We start from the raw sequence: 19,130 nt of genomic DNA on the forward strand, positions 1-19,130 counted from the left end.
AAAGCACTTTAGTTTTGACAAAATTTACCCTTCTGTCATGCCACGACTCAACGAAAACCAACGTAATCGTGCTGTTGGGATGCTTCAAGCTGGAATGGCACAGAGTATCGTAGCAAGACACTTTGGAGTTCATCGGAACACCATCCAGTCATTATGGAGACGTTTCCAACAATCTGGTAACACTCGGGATCGACCACGTTCTGGGCGTCCTCGTGTGAAGTCGCGCCGACAGGACAACCACATTAGACTTATGCACTTGGGAAATCGTTTCCGGACAGCAGATTTGACTACTCGTAGCATTCCTGGACTTCGACCAATCAGTCCAAGAACTGTGCGTAATTGTTTGCGCGAGCACAACATCAGACCAAGACGTCCAGCGGTGTGCCCAATACTGCTTCAACGTCATCGTATCGCTAGACTAGCGTGGTGTAGACGACATCTGTGATTCGGAATACAGGACTGGGCCAATATTCTGTTCACTGATGAATCCAGATTTCATTTGCATAGCAGTGGCGGCCGTTGTAGAGTGTATCGTCGCGTTGGGGAGCGGTACCAGAACGCTTGTGTTGTGCAACGTCGACAATTCGTTGGAGGTAGCGTTATGGTGTGGGGTGGAATAACAGCACGTGGAAGGACCCCTCTACAAATTGTCAATGGAAATCTCACCGGCATACGCTATCGAGACGAAATTATTCAACGCCATGTGATACCCTTCATACAGAGACAGCAAAATCACATCACTCTGCAGCAAGACAACGCAAGGCCACATGTTGTACGTGTAGTCAGGGACTTTTTTGTTCAACAGAATGTCAATGTCTTGCCTTGGCCAGCTGTTTTCCTCGATTTATCGCCGATCGAGCACGTCTGGGATGAAATGGAACGACGTCTACACCGTTTACCAAATCAGCCAGTGACCATGGCTGATTTAGGCCAGGCTTTAACCAACATCTGGAACAACATCCCTCAAGCATTTCTGAACACTTTAGTGGCATCAATGAGGCGTTGTTGTCAAGCATGCGTGAATGCAAATGGTGCACGTGGTCACACGCAATATTAACTTTGTTAATTCAAGTTCGAATACCTGTTTCTTTCGAGTGTGCTGAAATTGACGTTATTCGACGTTAACATTAATGGATTATGAAATGTTGTACATAACGAATACATTTTGTTAACAGTATTATACAAAAAATAAAATTTGTTCATTGTTATTTTTTAAATTATTTTTTTCATATATTAAATAATGCAGTTTCTTTTTTCCGCTAGGATATAAAGTCTACATAGATGTAAAGCAGAGGAACCGCCGACTCTCTGTGGCGGGAAATGTGTTTCTAGTTTAGAAGCGCCCTCACCGGGATGTATAGAAAGCGAGAGGAAAGACTTCGATCCGGTAATATACAGCTGTATTGGTGAACAATAACTTTCTTGGAATGAATTTAAAAATATCAATCCGATACCAAGAGAGACAGTGTTATATTTATGGTGGAAGAAATGGACAGGCACAGTACAGGGAGTAAGAAGGCGAGGAAGAGATAAGAGGACAACGTTCATCCCAGAGTGGACAGGCCTAAAACTGAGCAACACCCTCAGAATAGCAGACAGCAGACCGGAGTGGAGAGAGCTGGTTTAGGAAGTCTTTAATGGCATACCCACGGTCTCCCAGACTATGGGAGATGTGAAGGTGAGTGGACAGGATTTCCTGGAAAAGTCCCCCCCCCCCAATAACTATGTATAGTCGCTTTCAAGTGTTTTTGTATCTCACCAATATATCCCACTTCTATCTCGAACGGAAATCCACGATACTCATTGTAAGTGACTATGAACAATTCATAAAAGATAGTACCACTTTAGATGGGCATTCAAAAAATAATGATTGTTCAAGTTTTGAATTCATTGAATGTTGGTATTTTTGTTCTGTGGATGTATTGAATACTTCTATGAGCAGTGCTCTAGAGATACATTTTATGCATTTCACATTTTCAAGGTTTTCATACCATTACTTCACCAAGCTGCCATTGCTTTGGTACTTCTGTGTACAAGGGGAGTGAAGAACTACAACTGGGTGATTTAAATATAATTAGAAGTTTTAATCCACTTAAAACATCAGAAACAGTAAGTTACAAGACTACAATCATTTTTCCATCTTTACACACAGAAGTGGCATTATCGTTTTAAACATCACAAGAACCTCAGAATACGTTCCCTCCACGTGGTCCTCCGTCTCGTCACCACACGTGGTTCCTCACCAGGAGAGAGCCCTGTGGTGCAGAGGAACCTATACTGCACAAGATTGAGTTTGACTGGTTTGGACTCGTTTTGTGTGGTCTAGCTTGGTTGATCCTTGATTACGAGGTTCTGGTGCAAGTTTGAATGTTTCTACACTGGGTAAGAACAGCTTCTGGGGAATGAATTTAGCGTGAAAAGGAATATGAATGGCAGAGGAAACATTCTAGTCTAATGAACCCTATTCTAGAAGAGTATCGTTTTAAAGGGACTGGTTCATGTTTTTCGAAAGAAATATTTTTCATTTTTGATGTTAAAAATTAAAACTATATCTAATTTAATGTTAACAACCAAAATTTGGACCGCCTGAATGCAAGGATAAGAGCAATATTTTAGCTTTGATTCTGTGTTATGTACAAACAATGACTCGAGTCTTTTTAAGTGAAATGTCAATTTTGTAATTTAAAGCATCTTCATTTTGCACAATCACAAATTTTTACTTTTAAATGACACATTTTACCTAAAGCATACTTGAGAGGTGATATATATAATAAACTAAGGTCAATATCAATTTATTTTGAAAACTTCGTAAACAATAACACACCTCAATCTTTGTTTTCAAAACAAATAAACAACCCTCTGTGATGAGCTTTTGTCATGATGAATAATCTTAATTTTTTGTGAAACCTTTTAAACATATTACCGGTAGACTAGGTTTTGATCATTTAAAGTGAAAAACAAAATTTGGGGGGAAATCGTGAATCAGTCACTTAGGAAAGGACCAAGTATATCAGAGGTAGATTAGACAATACTAGATTTCTGTCTGCATTGAAACCAGTCACGATACCTAAATTCATTCCACGAAAGCTGTTCTTACCCAGTGTAGAAACATTCAAACTTGCACCAGAACCTCGTGATCAAGAATTACCCAAGACCACACAAAACGAGATCAAACCAGTCAAACTCAATCTTGTACAGTACAGGTTCCTCTGCAGCACAGGGTTCTCTCCCGTTGAGGAACCTGTACTGCGAGGCCAATATGAAATACATGTCTACTGTTTAACTGTCATCACAACACTGTGAGGCATTTGTCATTACAACACTGTGAGGCATTTGTCATTACAACACTGCGGCCAATATGATATAGAATACAGGTCTACTGTTAACTGTCATTACAACACTATGAGGCCACAGGTCTACTGTTAACTGTCATTACAACACTATGAGGCCACATGTCTACTGTTTAACTGTCATTACAACACTATGAGGCCACATGTCTACTGTTAACTGTCATTACAACACTATGAGGCCACATGTCTACTGTTTAACTGTCATTACAACACCATGAGGCCACATGTCTACTGTTTAACTGTCATTACAACACTATGAGGCCACAGGTCTACTGTTTAACTGTCATTACAACACTATGAGGCCACAGGTCTACTGTTTAACTGTCATTACAACACTATGAGGCCACAGGTCCACTGTTTAACCATCATTACAACACTATGAGGCCACAGGTCTACTGTTAACTGTCATTACAACACTATGAGGCCACAGGTCTACTGTTAACTGTCATTACAACACTATGAGGCCACAGGACTACTGTTAGCTATCATTACAACACTATGAGGCCACGTCTACTCTTTAACTGTCATTACAACACTATGAGGGCACAGGTCTACTGTTTAACTATCATTACAACACTATGAGGCCACAGGTCTACTGTTTACTGTCATTACAACACTATGAGGCCACAGGTCTACTGTTTAACTGTTATTACAACACTATGAGGCCACAGGTCTACTGTTTAACTGTCATTACAACACTATGAGGCCACATATCTACTGTTTAACTGTCATTACAACACTATGAGGCCACAGGTCTACTGTTAGCTATCATTACAATACTGTGAGGCCACAGGTCTACTGTTAACTGTTATTACAACACTATGAGGCCACAGGTCTACTGTTAACTGTTATTACAACACCATGAGGCGACAGGTCTACTGTTAACTGTCATTACAACACTATGAGGCCACAGGTCTACTGTTAGCTATCATTACAATACTGTGAGGCCACAGGTCTACTGTTTAACCATAATTACAACACTATGAGGCCACAGGTCTACTGTTAACTGTCATTACAACACTATGACGCAACAGGTCTACTGTTTAACTGTCATTACAACACTATGAGGCCACATATCTACTGTTTAACTGTCATTACAACACTATGAGGCCACAGGTCTACTGTTAGCTATCATTACAATACTGTGAGGCCACAGGTCTACTGTTAACTGTTATTACAACACTATGAGGCCACATGTCTACTGCTTAACTGTCATTACAACACTATGAGGCACAAGTCTACTGTTTAACTGTCATTACAACACTATGAGGCCACAGGTCTACTGTTTAACTGTCATTACAACACTATGAGGCCACAGGTCTACTGTTTAACTGTCATTACAACACTATGAGGCCACATGTCTACTGTTAGCTATCATTACAATACTATGAGGCCACAGGTCTACTGTTAACTGTCATTACAACACTATGAGGCCATAGGTCTACTGTTTAACTATCATTACAATACTATGAGGCCACAGGTCTACTGTTAACTGTCATTACAACACTATGAGGTCACAGGTCTACTGTCTGACTATCATTACAACACTATGAGGCCACATGTCTACTGTTTAACGATCATTACAACACTATGAGGCAAGAGGTCTACTGTTTACTATCATTGCAAGAATGAGGCCACATGTCTACTGTTTAACTGTCATTACAACACTATGAGGCCACAGGTCTACTGCTTAACTGTCATTACAACACTATGAGGCCACAGGTCTACTGTTTAACTGTCATTACAACACTATGAGGCCACAGGTCTACTGTTTAACTATCATGACAACACTATGAGGTCACAGGTCTACTGTTAACTATCATTACAACACTATAAGGCCACAGGTCTACTGTTTAACTGTCATTACAACACTATGAGGCCACAGGTCTACCGTTAACTGTCATTACAACACTATGAGGCTACAGGTCTACTGTTAACTGTCATTATAACACTATGAGGCCACAGGTCTACTGTTAGCTATCATTACAATACTATGAGGCCACATGTCTACTGTTAACTATCATTACAACACTATGAGGCCACAGGTCTACTGTTTAACTGTCATTACAACACTATGAGGCCACAGGTCTACTGTTTAACTGTCATTACAACACTATGAGGCCACAGGTCTACTGTTAGCTATCATTACAATACTGTGAGGCCACAGGTCTACTGTTTAACCATCATTACAACACTATGAGGCCACAGGTCTACTGTTAACTGTCATTACAACACTATGAGGCGACAGGTCTACTGTTAACTGTCATTACAACACTATGAGGCCACAGGTCTACTGTTTAACGATCATTACAATACTATGAGGCAAGAGGTCTACTGTTTACTATCATTGCAAGAATGAGGCCACATGTCTACTGTTTAACTGTCATTACAACACTATGAGGCCACAGGTCTACTGTTTAACTGTCATTACAACACTATGAGGCCACAGGTCTACTGTTTAACTGTCATTACAACACTATGAGGCCACAGGTCTACTGTTAACTGTCATTACAACACTATGAGGCCACAGGTCTACTGTTTAAACATCATTACAATACTATGAGGCCACAGGTCTACTGTTAACTGTCATTACAACACTATGAGGCCACAGGTCTACTGTTTAAATATCATTACAATACTATGAGGCCACAGGTCTACTGTTAACTATCATTACAATACTATGAGGCCACAGGTCTACTGTTAACTGTCATTACAACACTATGAGGCCATAGGTCTACTGTTTAAATATCATTACAATACTATGAGGCCACAGGTCTACTGTTAACTGTCATTACAACACTATGAGGTCACAGGTCTACTGTCTGACTATCATTACAACACTATGAGGCCACAGGTCTACTGTTTAACTGTCATTACAACACTATGAGGCCACAGGTCTACTGTTAACTGTCATTACAACACTATGAGGCGACAGGTCTACTGTTAGCTATCATTACAATACTGTGAGGCCACAGGTCTACTGTTTAACCATCATTACAACACTATGAGGCCACAGGTCTACTGTTAACTGTCATTACAACACTATGAGGCCACAGGTCTACTGTTAACTGTCATTACAACACTATGAGGCCACAGGTCTACTGTTAGCTATCATTACAATACTGTGAGGCCACAGGTCTACTGTTTAACCATCATTACAACACTATGAGGCCACAGGTCTACTGTTAACTGTCATTACAACACTATGAGGCGACAGGTCTACTGTTAACTGTTATTACAACACTATGAGGCCACAGGACTACTGTTAGCTATCATTACAACACTATGAGGCCACATGTCTACTGCTTAACTGTCATTACAAAACTATGAGGCAGAAGTCTACTGTTTAACCATCATTACAACACTATGAGGCCACAGGTCTACTGTTCAACTGTCATTACAACACTATGAGGCCACAGGTCTACTGTTTAACTGTCATTACAACACTATGAGGCCACATGTCTACTGTTAGCTATCATTACAATACTATGAGGCCACAGGTCTACTGTTAACTGTCATTACAACACTATGAGGCCATAGGTCTGCTGTTTAACTATCATTACAATACTATGAGGCCACAGGTCTACTGTTAACTGTCATTACAACACTATGAGGTCACAGGTCTACTGTCTGACTATCATTACAACACTATGAGGCCACATGTCTACTGTTTAACGATCATTACAACACTATGAGGCAAGAGGTCTACTGTTTACTATCATTGCAAGAATGAGGCCACATGTCTGTTTAACTGTCATTACAACACTATGAGGCCACAGGTCTACTGTTTAACTGTCATTACAACACTATGAGGCCACAGGTCTACTGTTTAACTGTCATTACAACACTATGAGGTCACAGGTCTACTGTTAACTGTCATTACAACACTATGAGGCCACAGGTCTACTGTTTAAATATCATTACAATACTATGAGGCCACAGGTCTACTGTTAACTGTCATTACAACACTATGAGGCCACAGGTCTACTGTTTAAATATCATTACAATACTATGAGGCCACAGGTCTACTGTTAACTATCATTACAATACTATGAGGCCACAGGTCTACTGTTAACTGTCATTACAACACTATGAGGCCACAGGTCTACTGTTTAACTATCATTACAACACTATGAGGCCATAGGTCTACTGTTTAAATATCATTACAATACTATGAGGCCACAGGTCTACTGTTAACTGTCATTACAACACTATGAGGTCACAGGTCTACTGTCTGACTATCATTACAACACTATGAGGCCACAGGTCTACTGTTTAACTGTCATTACAACACTATGAGGCCACAGGTCTACTGTTAACTGTCATTACAACACTATGAGGCCACAGGTCTACTGTTTAACTGTCATTACAATACTATGAGGCCACAGGTTTACTGTTAACTGTCATTACAACACTATGAAGCCACAGGTCTACTGTTTAACTATCACTACAACACTATGAGGCCACATGTCTACTGTTTAACTGTCATTACAATACTATGAGGCCACAGGTCTACTGTTTAACTATCATTATAACACTATGAGGCGACAGGTCTACTGTTTAACTATCATTACAACACTATGTGGTTACAGGTCTACTGTTAACTATCATTACAACACATGAGGCCACAGGTCTACTGTTTAACTATCATGACAACACTATGAGGCCACAGGTCTACTGTTAACTGTCATTACAACACTATGAGGCCACAGGTCTACTGTTTAACTGTCATTACAACACTATGAGGCCACAGGTCTACTGTTAACTGTCATTACAACACTATGAGGCCAATATGAATACAGAGAAGATTTTTTTCAAACACAAAGGTGATTCCTGATTCAAAAGTTCCTCTTGGTTATGTGTAACAATGATTTATACACAACTAAACACTGATAAAGTTCATTATTTATTCATACTGTACACCTCATAATGTACCATAAAATAATTAACATATCTAACAATATAATCTAAATCAGAGGCTAATTTCAAATTTCATTAAACTATTCCTTTGGAACACAGAAATAGAAAAAAATAAAAAAATAAAAATACGAATGTTTTTTTTTTTTTTTGTGTTCATAAATAATTTTTATATTAAAAATATAACATGATTCTATTTGCTAAACATTAATGCAGATGTACAACAACCACTGGAAAAAATGTCATTTGTGTCCAGTTTACATGTATTCTGCACACCAACATGATGTAACACTGATACAATTTCACTAACATTATCACAGCAACAGATTCAATAGATTTCATTTGTATATTTCAATGAAATTTAAAAAAAAAATCTATTGGTTAAAATAAGATCACATGATCTATTGCAAAATATTGTACATCATGCTTCAGTATACTATTAAATTGATTTGAAGATAAATAAATTATAGCTGTGCATGAACACATAGTTTTTTTGAGACAAATATTGTACAAAAATCATGAACACAATTTACTTGACACACATGGATTCAGACATGAATTAAATTAGATTTGAGTTGTGCATAAAGCCCTCTCCCTTTTGGTTCAAAAGACAACATATATAGCCAAGGATAAAGATTTTGAAAAGTAGGTCAAAACCCAAAGTCAAGGTTAAAAGTCTTGGAACTAAAAGAAAGGTCTTGTCATGATGCATCTATAAGTCAAATATCAGAGCCCTATACCCCATGGTTCAAACGATGTAGTAAGATTAAAGTTATCAAAAAAGTAGGACATAGTTCAAAGGTCACCAAGTTAAAACTCTTGGTACCAAAAGAAAGACCTGGTTTTAAGGGATCTATATGTGAAATATCAAATCCCTATCTCTCTGGTTGAAAAGATATAACTGAGGTTAAAGTTTTTTCCTTAACATGTCTTGTATGTGATGACAAGGTCTTGACAATACATGTAGCTCTGCGGACATTTATCTCTGTGAGCTATAACATAAACAATTTAATTGCACAAATAACATAATTTCAAAATATAATAAAGCGTCTCCATAACATGCTAGAGTACTCTCTCAATGCTGATTTCTTACGTCAGTTTCCACTCAGTAGAACAGACAAATGCACAAAAGAATGTCAACATGATGAATAATTTTTCAGGCTGACATAACCTTTAATAGAATACCACATTTGATTTTACTGATTTTCAAGGTATTTTTTTTTAAAATGTGGGCGAAATGGTCGATATAAAATGGAAACAAAAATTACAGTAGTAGCTGCCTAGAAGTACAATGTATAGATGCTGTAACAATTACTAATTCTATCATTATCAAATCAGATTTTACATACATTTTACATACATACGAGTAGAAATCAATGATGTGAATGACAACGTATATTTCAGTTGATAGCATTCAGTACAAGATCATAAGCCAGCCAAATAGCTTGAAGATTCTGATGTTGAAAAATTAAACAAAAAAAATGTTTCAAGATCATACACAAAATAGTCGTGAAACTACTCACTCATGGAATAGCAGGTTGATCATTTAGGCATTTATGTTGTAGCATGAGTGACTAAGATGAACTAAAATTAAAACACAAGCCCCCTCAACACAACTTCTTTGATATTACAAAACTCGTCATGACAACGGGAAGTCTTTGCTACTTTAAACTAAATGTGTTTGTGAAACATTGATGCCCCCGGATTACAACAAAATGGAACTGCAATTTTTTTTTTACAAAGTTTCCAAAAACTAGGTAAATATCAAAAGGTCAACAAATCTGGTATTGTTGGAAAGGTCTATTCACAAAAAATGCACATGCTCAATATAAAAACAGTACCCTTTTTAATTTGAAAGATATGGCTTATGTTCAAATTTTCTAAAAGTAGGTCAAAGGTAAATGTAAAGGTCACTAGGTCAAAGATTTTGGTGTCAATAGAAAGGTTTAACCACAAAGAATACACATACAAAATACAAAAAGCTTACCTTTTATGGTGTAAAAGATATGGCCAAGGTTAAAGTTTTTTTTTGAAAATTCAAAAAACTGAGTCAATGACCAATGTCAAGGTAACAAGGTCAACAAACCTGGTATAGTTGAAAAGGTTTTCTCACAATAAATGCGAATGCTATATATAAAAGCAGTATCTCTTGCTACTTTGAAACATATGGCTTGCATGTACATTCAAATTTTCGAAAAGTAGATTGAAGGTCAATATAAAGGTCACCAGGTCAAATATTTTGTTGATAATGGAAAGATCTTGCCACAAGGAATACACATACCAAATATGAAAAGTCTATCTCTTTATGTTGTAAAAGATATGACCAAGGTTAACGTTTTTGCCATAGACAGACAGACTGACGGACAGGCCAAAAACTATATGGCCCTGAATCTTCGATTCCGGGGGCATAAAACTATAAAACAAACATACAGACATTATTAATAGATCACCTGTTTGGGTGTAGAACTTCCAAAGTTTGTTGTGCAATCTATTGCATCATAATATTCAATGCAAATCATGGCGATGAATGAGAATTGAAAAAGTGATACACAATGAGAAAATATGAGATTCCATTTTAGAAATTAAATCCCGCACAGAAGATATAAATTAAAATCTCAAGCCTAAAAAATGAATGACTTGATTCTCAGGCTCGCTCGAATCTGTTTAAAAAATGCGCATCATTCATTTTCATCCATAAACAGATGTTGTCACGACTGTTCAGCCAATCCACTCAATAACCTGTTTACGTATTTACTACTCGACATACACATGTACATGTATCATCGATGGAATGTAGGTTGTATTTAATGTGCTCTAGCATAAAATTTTATCTTTTAAGTGTAGACATTTAAATTTACACATGATCTAACAATTTTGTGTAGGGTTTTTGTTCAAAGGTGTAAGTTTTGTCCACCCCACCCTTCCATATGGAAGGCGACACAGAAATACTGGTGTCCATTCCACTTGACTTGGTGGAAGCAACTCCTCCAAAACCATATGATGGATTTTGTTCAAATTTTGTAGGATTCTTAGACACCATATGTAGTTGATCATATTATGCTGCCATTTTAATTCGACAAATTTTACAGGAGTTATGGCACTTTGTTGAATTTGTACATGCTACACTGTAAGAACACTTTGTGGACCTACATATAACTCCTCAGAAACCACTGTATGGATTTTGTTCAAATTTTGCAGGATTGTTAGTTACCATATGTTATTGATCATATTCCACCACAATTTTGATTCTACAAAATGTTACAGGAGTTATGTGACTTATGTGCTTCAACTTTTTTTGCGGCGATGGGGGCGTAGCAATCTTGTGATTCTATCAACATTATAAGACAAGCACTGAACACACGATTTATTTCTTCAACTAAGGTAAAAATATTATAAGTGTACTTCATTAAAAATAAACAATTACTTCAGTTCTCTTTTTAGTTAGTTTTTTAAAATATTTAAAAAAATATAGGAAAATGGATATAAAACAAATTGTGGCTGGAAGAATCATGCAACAATTGATATTGTACAAGTGTTTATAGACCGACTGTGTAATAGACGCACCAGGAGTAGGAAAATACCATTCATCTAAAAATTCATAAAAATATAATCTTTCTTTTCTTATTTTAAATTTTTCATGCTAAATTCATAAAAATCTAATCTTTCTTTTTATTCTTTTTTGATACATTTTCCTTTAAAAATCTCCATAAATTACCAGCTGGATTAAACATACAGATAATAAAACTGAGGAGTGAATTTAACCTGTCTATTGTACATAACTTCACTATTTTATATGCATCTTTTAACTTTCCTTTTAATTTGGAAAATCCCTTTTCCCCAATTCTTACTCCATACATCACAGTACAGGAGCAGTCTATGAGCAAGATAAATAAAATGGCGAATATGTGGTAACGGTTAATGAAATCGTAAACTTCTGTGTGGTCTTTCTCACCAGTTAGAATATACGATACCATTGAAGCACAATACATCTTGTTACCTGTTTTAGAAATCAAGCTGTAATTAATGCAATCTAACGAGAGGACATAATCAATTCTCAAACGAATTGCTTCTAAAGCAGATTCATTTGTAAGAGATGGAATCTCAAACTTACATAGAAGTTCTACTCCTAGATGAAAGTCCAAGAATGTGTTGTTTAAACGTGAAAAATCAATGGTTACCATGTCGCACATGATATGACATGGGGGACGTTTTGTTAAGTGAAGAACTGTCAAGGAACGGTCACTGGCTTCTATTGTGATGCAATGGTGATAATACTCCAAACCAAAGCGGCACCTTCTGACACGTAAGGGGGATGCAAATCGTACCTGTCCATCCCCAATTAATCGTCTCAGGTGATCCAGGTCTTCAATTTGAATTCCAACCTGCAATTCATGTTTTAAAATAGAAACTTAATGTAATTTTTATTAAATAAATTATTCAAACCTTAATTTTTCTCTAAACTAAAATTCTTACATTACAGTAATCATAAATTAATTGTGTTCAATAGCTAAATGTGGTATTCATTCTCCTCATATACTGAATAACCAAGCATGCAAATATAAATTTGCGACAGCCCGCCATAGCCGTTTTAATTTCTCAAATACAATATAAACACATACTGTACAAATATAATGATATCACTGATAATATTCAAAAAGCAAATATATATAATAATTAATGGTAGGATCACAGGTCTCCATAGAAATAATAAATATGACTAATACATATTAATAACTTACATCTGGCTTCTTAACAGGTGGGACCTCTGTGTCCGACTCCAAATTGTCTTTTTCTTCAGAAGACACTATTTCATTTACTTGTTTCGGTACATCTGAAAATAAGAAATGGAGCATATTGTTTTTGAGGCATTTATCGATCAGACTTGGGTTTATCATTCATAAATGTTCCATTCCAAACTTTATTGAGCACATGGTTTTAAAATTCAGAAAAATACTTCTGAACCATTCCTTTATCAGGAAAACCATGAACACTTGTCATCCTGACTTTTTTCTTTATAAAACAACCCTATACTTGCCTAACTCTTCAAGTGTTTCATTCTGTTCAACCTCCAGCACAACATATCGATCCTCTTGTCTTCCTAAATTTTCCACTGGAAAAGGCATAAAACTGCATTTTTTTTTACCACAGTACAACATGCTTATAAAAAGTGCTGGGGACAAACAATTTGGATTCTTTATAAACATAATTCGTTATATCCAACAAGTTCACAAAATATGTTTTAAATCTACAGGGAATGAAAATCATGTCACTGCAAGTGTGAATTCATTATAAACAAGTTTGTAGTGACCATGTGTAACTCTTGTAATAATATTGTAAGTTTGATTCCAGATGTTTGCAGTCCACATTTATTACTTTTAAAAGTACTGTAATCTGACCCTTTTGTTATTTAAATTTTATTGTCTAAAACAGAATAAATTCGACTGTCATAAGTCATTCAGGACCTCTCACTTGTTGGTCTGCGAACCAAACTTTTCTCTTTTCCCCTTTTCGGCCACTTCAAGGTAAATTACTTATTCCTTTTAAAAAGTATTTCTGACTTGGAATCAAACATATATCATGTAAACTACAGATATTTTTTTTATCTAATAATTAAGGGTGCAACGATAAACCGTGAGACGGTATATCGCGGTAATGTTATGCTACGGTTCGATTCTCGATACGCCATACTGTACCGCGGTTCGGTATTCTCGGTCCGGATTTCTATGAATCGTCTGCTTTGGTTCTAAATTTACGTTGTAAAAATGGCTTCCGGTAGTGGAAAATGTGGTTCTGTTGAATTAATTGCTCCTCCAGCAAGCCATAAATCTTCCATATAGGAGCACTTTCCGAAAAACAACAGAAAACGGTAAGCAAGTCCCTGTTTCCAATGTTACAACTTGCAACCACTGTTTTTCTGATGTGTCGTGCAAATCGGGGAACACTTCGAACATGGCAACACACATGAAAAGGCATCACCCCTGCATCGATTTGTCTGTCACTCGGAAGAAGGTTCCTACACATTCACAAATGCGCCTGCAAGATGCTATGAAAGTTCAGATGCCAGTAAACTCGCCCCAGTCAATGAATATATCACGTTCAATTGAAATATTTATTGCAACGGACATGCGGCCATATTCGATTGTTGAGAGTGAGGGGTTCAAACAAATGTTATCAACACTGGAACTGAAATACAAGCACCCATCCAGGACAGAAAAATATGCAGCTTTAAAGAGACATTAAATGAAACCAAAATCAATGTAATTGGTTATTATTCTTAGTATCTTCTGTGTATCGTGATACGTATCGTATCATGAGGTCTGTATCGTGATACGTATCGTATCGTGAGGTAAGCGTATCATTGCACCCCTACTAATAATGACTTATAAAACTTTGTTATTCTTGTTGTGATTTTGATTTCTCATTGACAAACTGAGAGCAAACACGGACCTGGGTTGAAATACAATGGGACTCTGTCTCGTATATACTACATTTTTGGTGCCGTGACCAGGATGTGAGAAATCCTGAATGACTGATGATGGTCGAATTTATACTGTTTTAGACAATAGATTTTAAATAACAAAATACAAATTCATTACACTGTAATTAAAATTAAATTGGTCAAAATAAAAACATTTTTTCTGTCAAACTGTGCATCTATCATTTCAATGTATTTATTTTCAAATGATGAGAATGATAAACACAATAAATTTGAATTTTTTAACTTGATGTGCTGCATTTGAAATGACGTACCTGAGGGAATTGTTCTTAAGTCAAGATTCTGTGTAGTCTGACATAATGATGTCAATTCTGAAAGTGAACATAAAAATGTTTTACATTCTTGAATGGGTCAAAATAAAAACACCAGCCAATACGCAATTTCCGAGTTGCCCAATAGTTGTTTTACTAAAAATATGTACCGTGAGACGCAAAACCTAAATTCGTGTACAGTGCTGGGTACAAAAGCATAAATAATTGTTGTCATATATTGCCTAAAGATCAATCACTAGTCTAGCAGCTATTACAACCACCTAAACTGCAAGGAAACGAAAATTGAGTAAAATTACGAGTATTTAAATTGAGATCAAAATAGCTCAAACAAAAATCTAAATTTACCATCTTTCTTTCTTAAATAAGAATCAATTGTGTCAATGAAGAAATACGTAACAAGAGGTACTATGAGCAATGCTCACTAAGAATACCCCCCCGCTTAACCCAATCTCCCAAAAGGGTGTTGTTAATTGCTACTTCGATGTCCAGTGCACGTGACCTTTGACCTTTTGACCCCAAAATCAATAGGGAACATCTTCATCCCATGGGTAGTCCATATGTATGATATGGTGACTGTAGGTGGAAAGGACAACGCTTTAGAGCCCGGAAACCATATTGCTACTTCGATGTCCAGTGCGATTGACCTTTGACCTCAAAATCAATAGGGAACATCTTCATCCCATGGGTAGTCCATATGTATGATATGGTGACTGTAGGTGGAAAGGATAATGCTTTAGAGCCCGGAAACCATATTGCTACTTCGATGTCCAGTGTGCTTGACCTTTGACCTTTTGACCCCAAAATCGATAGGGAACATCTTCATCCCATGGGTAGTCCATATGTAAGATATGGTGACTGTAGGTGGAAAGGATAACGCTTTAGAGCCCGGAAACCATATTGCTACTTCGATGTCCAGTGCGCTTGACCTTTGACCCCAAAATCAATAGGGAACATCTTCATCCCATGGGTAGTCCATATATATGATATGGTGACGGTAGGTGGAAAGGATAATGCTTTAGAGCCTGGAAACCATTGCGTCTATAGACGGACGGACAACCCGATTCCAGTATACCCCCCAAAACTTGTTGCGGGGGTATAATAATCACATATTCAATTTCATGGCCTACTTCCCAAAAAAATTCTTCTTGGTATAGTTAATTTAATGCACATAGTATATTCTGTATCATCAGCTGCTATAATCAAAATTCAATAAACTTTTCCATCATCCATGTGCCAACTCAAGCGTTCAATAGAATTCTGAACATACCTATGCATTTTAGATAACATAAGAGCCGAAATCTCGGAAAATGCATATTGACAGTGAACACAATGTATTACCAACTGTGTGAGTGCATGTTGCCTGGAAACAAATCATTTATGCGTTGTAGCAACACAAAATGTACCGGTAATATTGACACAAAATGTAACAAAAGTAATAAATAATCTCTTAAATTGAATTAACCATATCATTATCTTTATAATATATGAGAGTAATTATGATGTTTTACGTCTAGTTCAATGCAGAGTGAAACTGGTGGGTGTTGAGTTTTTTTTGGGGGGGGGGGGGGGGGGGGTGTTATAAGAAACAGATGTCTCTCCTTCATAATGAAAAGGTTCTCGAGTTGTATTTTTCTTAACTTCACCTTGAATGAAGAAATAGGTCAAGGTCAACATTTTTGGTACAGTAAATTTTTTCTTAATGTCCTCTTTCAATAGTTCAAGATTGAAGTCCTAATGTCAAAGGGTTCTCAAGTTATGGCCTAAAATAGATTCTGATGTAAACAATTAGCTTTGATTTTATAAATGGGTCCAGGTCAAAATTTTTGGTTCACTCCTCCTAAATACCACCTCTTCATCTTCCAAGTTTGAAGTCTTACTGTCAAAGGGTTCTTAAGTTACAATCCAGACAAACTTTGGTTGAAGAATGAAAAGTGACCTATGAATGGGAGACATAATGGTGCATTATACCATAAGATCGATTAAGAACCAAATTAGCATCAACTCAAATAAACCACTTTGCTATATTCAAAGCATTCCACTAGCACTGTATACAACTGAAACCTATTACCTATAATCACTATAATAATTTTGACTCCATTCCAGTACCAAAAACCTTACCCCTCGGACACAGGGGCTAAGCCCGTTTTGGGCCCGAACTCTGACACAGATAAAAAACTAACCACTCACTTCAAATGCCTATAAAATCTTAAAACTAGGTAAGCTATGCGTAATTTGTTGTTTTCCTTGCATAGATTAATGTTTTAACTACTTGCATGCCAAATTTCAAGTCACAGGTTATTAAAATAACAAAGATATACGTCATCGTTCTCTCGATTTCACTTGTTTATTTTTACTAGGACATTTACCGGTCCAGGTCACGGAGTCGTTTCTCGCCTATGACAGCAGCGAAATTCAGACTAGTATGGAAGATTTCGGACCTGTCAATTAAAATTTCACATCAATTATACGCTACTTACTTCCTCATATTTTAATAATGTTTTTCGTGTAGACGTTACACGACTTATTTTTCCTCAGCAGCATCAACTGTTGACAATCTGCCATTTTAATGAATACACTAAATACCCGAAATGTCTAAAACTTTAAAGAAGGGGAAAATGGGTAATAATAATCTAAATGAAATAGAATAAACAAAAACAAAAAATTAAAAAAGCCAAGAAATAATGTTCAATTTCCTTCTCTAAGTGCAATATCACAAGAATAATGTTTTGATCAGTTTTAAGGTATTTGAGATTTTAAGTTTATTGGGTATTTAGTGCGTTCATTAAAACGGCAGCTCTTGTCAACAGTTGATGCTGCTGAGGAAAACGCAGTATTAAGTCTTTCCCGGAAGACATGTGTCGCCTGCTAGTTCATTCTATATGTAATATATCACGTATGTTGAAAAAGTAATTTATTCAAATGGTTTTTGTCAGTTTAATACTCCTTTTAAAGGTTTTGAGAATTACTAAACATTCTTTAACGATAACTTAATTGAAATTGAAAGATGAGACATTATTATGCAATGGAATTTGTGGGAGAATCTGTTTGAAATTAAGACATTTATTAAATGTAGACTGAATGAAAACATATGTTTGAAAATATGTATCAACCTGTTACTGTGCTCTTCAAGACAATGGTAATAACCATAAGTAATTATCTGTTGGGTTTACTGCTTAGTCTTGTTGTCTTTTTATATATCCAATTTACTGTTTCTCAAGAAAAATCATAATTAGTGCTGTTCTGAAATCACATATACTGTCCTTCAGTATGGGAATTACAAATACTGTCCTTTTGTACATAAAAATACTGTCCTTCAGTTAATCATAAAATAAAATCTTCAGCAAAAAATTTTTTTGCTGTAAAAAATTCTAAGTCCCGGCAAACAGGAAGTTGATAAGCGACAGATTCGAAAATGTCTTACACAATACAGTTGGGCACACTGATGCTCTGTGCCAAATATCAGGGAGTTGCCCCATGTGGTTGTTGAGAAAAGTGTGACAGAAATTTTTTTGCTGTAAAAAATTCTAAGTCCCGGCAAACAGGAAGTTGATAAGCGACAGATTCGAAAATGTCTTACACAATACAGTTGGGCACACTGATGCTCTGTGCCAAATATCAGGGAGTTGCCCCATGTGGTTGTTGAGAAAAGTGTGACAGAATTTTTTTTGCTGTAAAAAATTCTAAGTCCCGGCAAACAGGAAGTTGATAAGCGACAGATTCGAAAATGTCTTACACAATACAGTTGGCCACACTGATGCTCTGTGCCAAATATCAGGGAGTTGCCCCATGTGGTTCTTGAGAAAACTGTGACAGAAATTTTTTGTGACGATGACGCCAGACGACGACGGATAGTAATCCCTATATGTCGCCACTGCGTGTAACGCAGGCGACACAATAAGTCGTGTAACGTCTACACGAAGAACATTATTAAAATATGAGGAAGTAAGTAGCGTATAATTGATGTGAAATTTTAATTGACAGGTCCGAAATCTTCCATACTCGTCTGAATTTCGCTGCAGTCATAGGCGAGAAACGACTCCGTGACCTGGACCGGTAAATGTCCTAGTAAAAATAAACAAGTGAAATCGAGAGAAC

The 19,130-nt window shown here is 36.7% G+C and overlaps 1 protein-coding gene across 12 annotated transcripts in view; it reads right to left on the bottom strand.

Moving 5' to 3' along the window:
* Positions 1–8,243: 8,243 nt before the first annotated feature.
* Positions 8,244–19,130, bottom strand: part of LOC125665546 (uncharacterized) — a 43,519-nt gene continuing 32,632 nt past the window's right edge. For all 12 annotated transcript variants that reach the window (XM_056152290.1, XM_056152288.1, XM_056152289.1 and 9 more), the window contains 4 exons: positions 15,018–15,074; positions 13,303–13,377; positions 13,007–13,098; positions 8,244–12,649 (listed from right to left, as the gene is read on the bottom strand). In XM_056152290.1, the coding sequence (XP_056008265.1) occupies positions 11,924–12,649; positions 13,007–13,098; positions 13,303–13,377; positions 15,018–15,074 (950 nt within the window). In that variant the 3' untranslated portion in view covers positions 8,244–11,923. The remainder of the gene's footprint in view (positions 12,650–13,006; positions 13,099–13,302; positions 13,378–15,017; positions 15,075–19,130) is intronic.

Source organism: Ostrea edulis, chromosome 10, assembly GCF_947568905.1.
Source record: "Ostrea edulis chromosome 10, xbOstEdul1.1, whole genome shotgun sequence".
Lineage (NCBI taxonomy): Eukaryota > Metazoa > Mollusca > Bivalvia > Ostreida > Ostreidae > Ostrea > Ostrea edulis.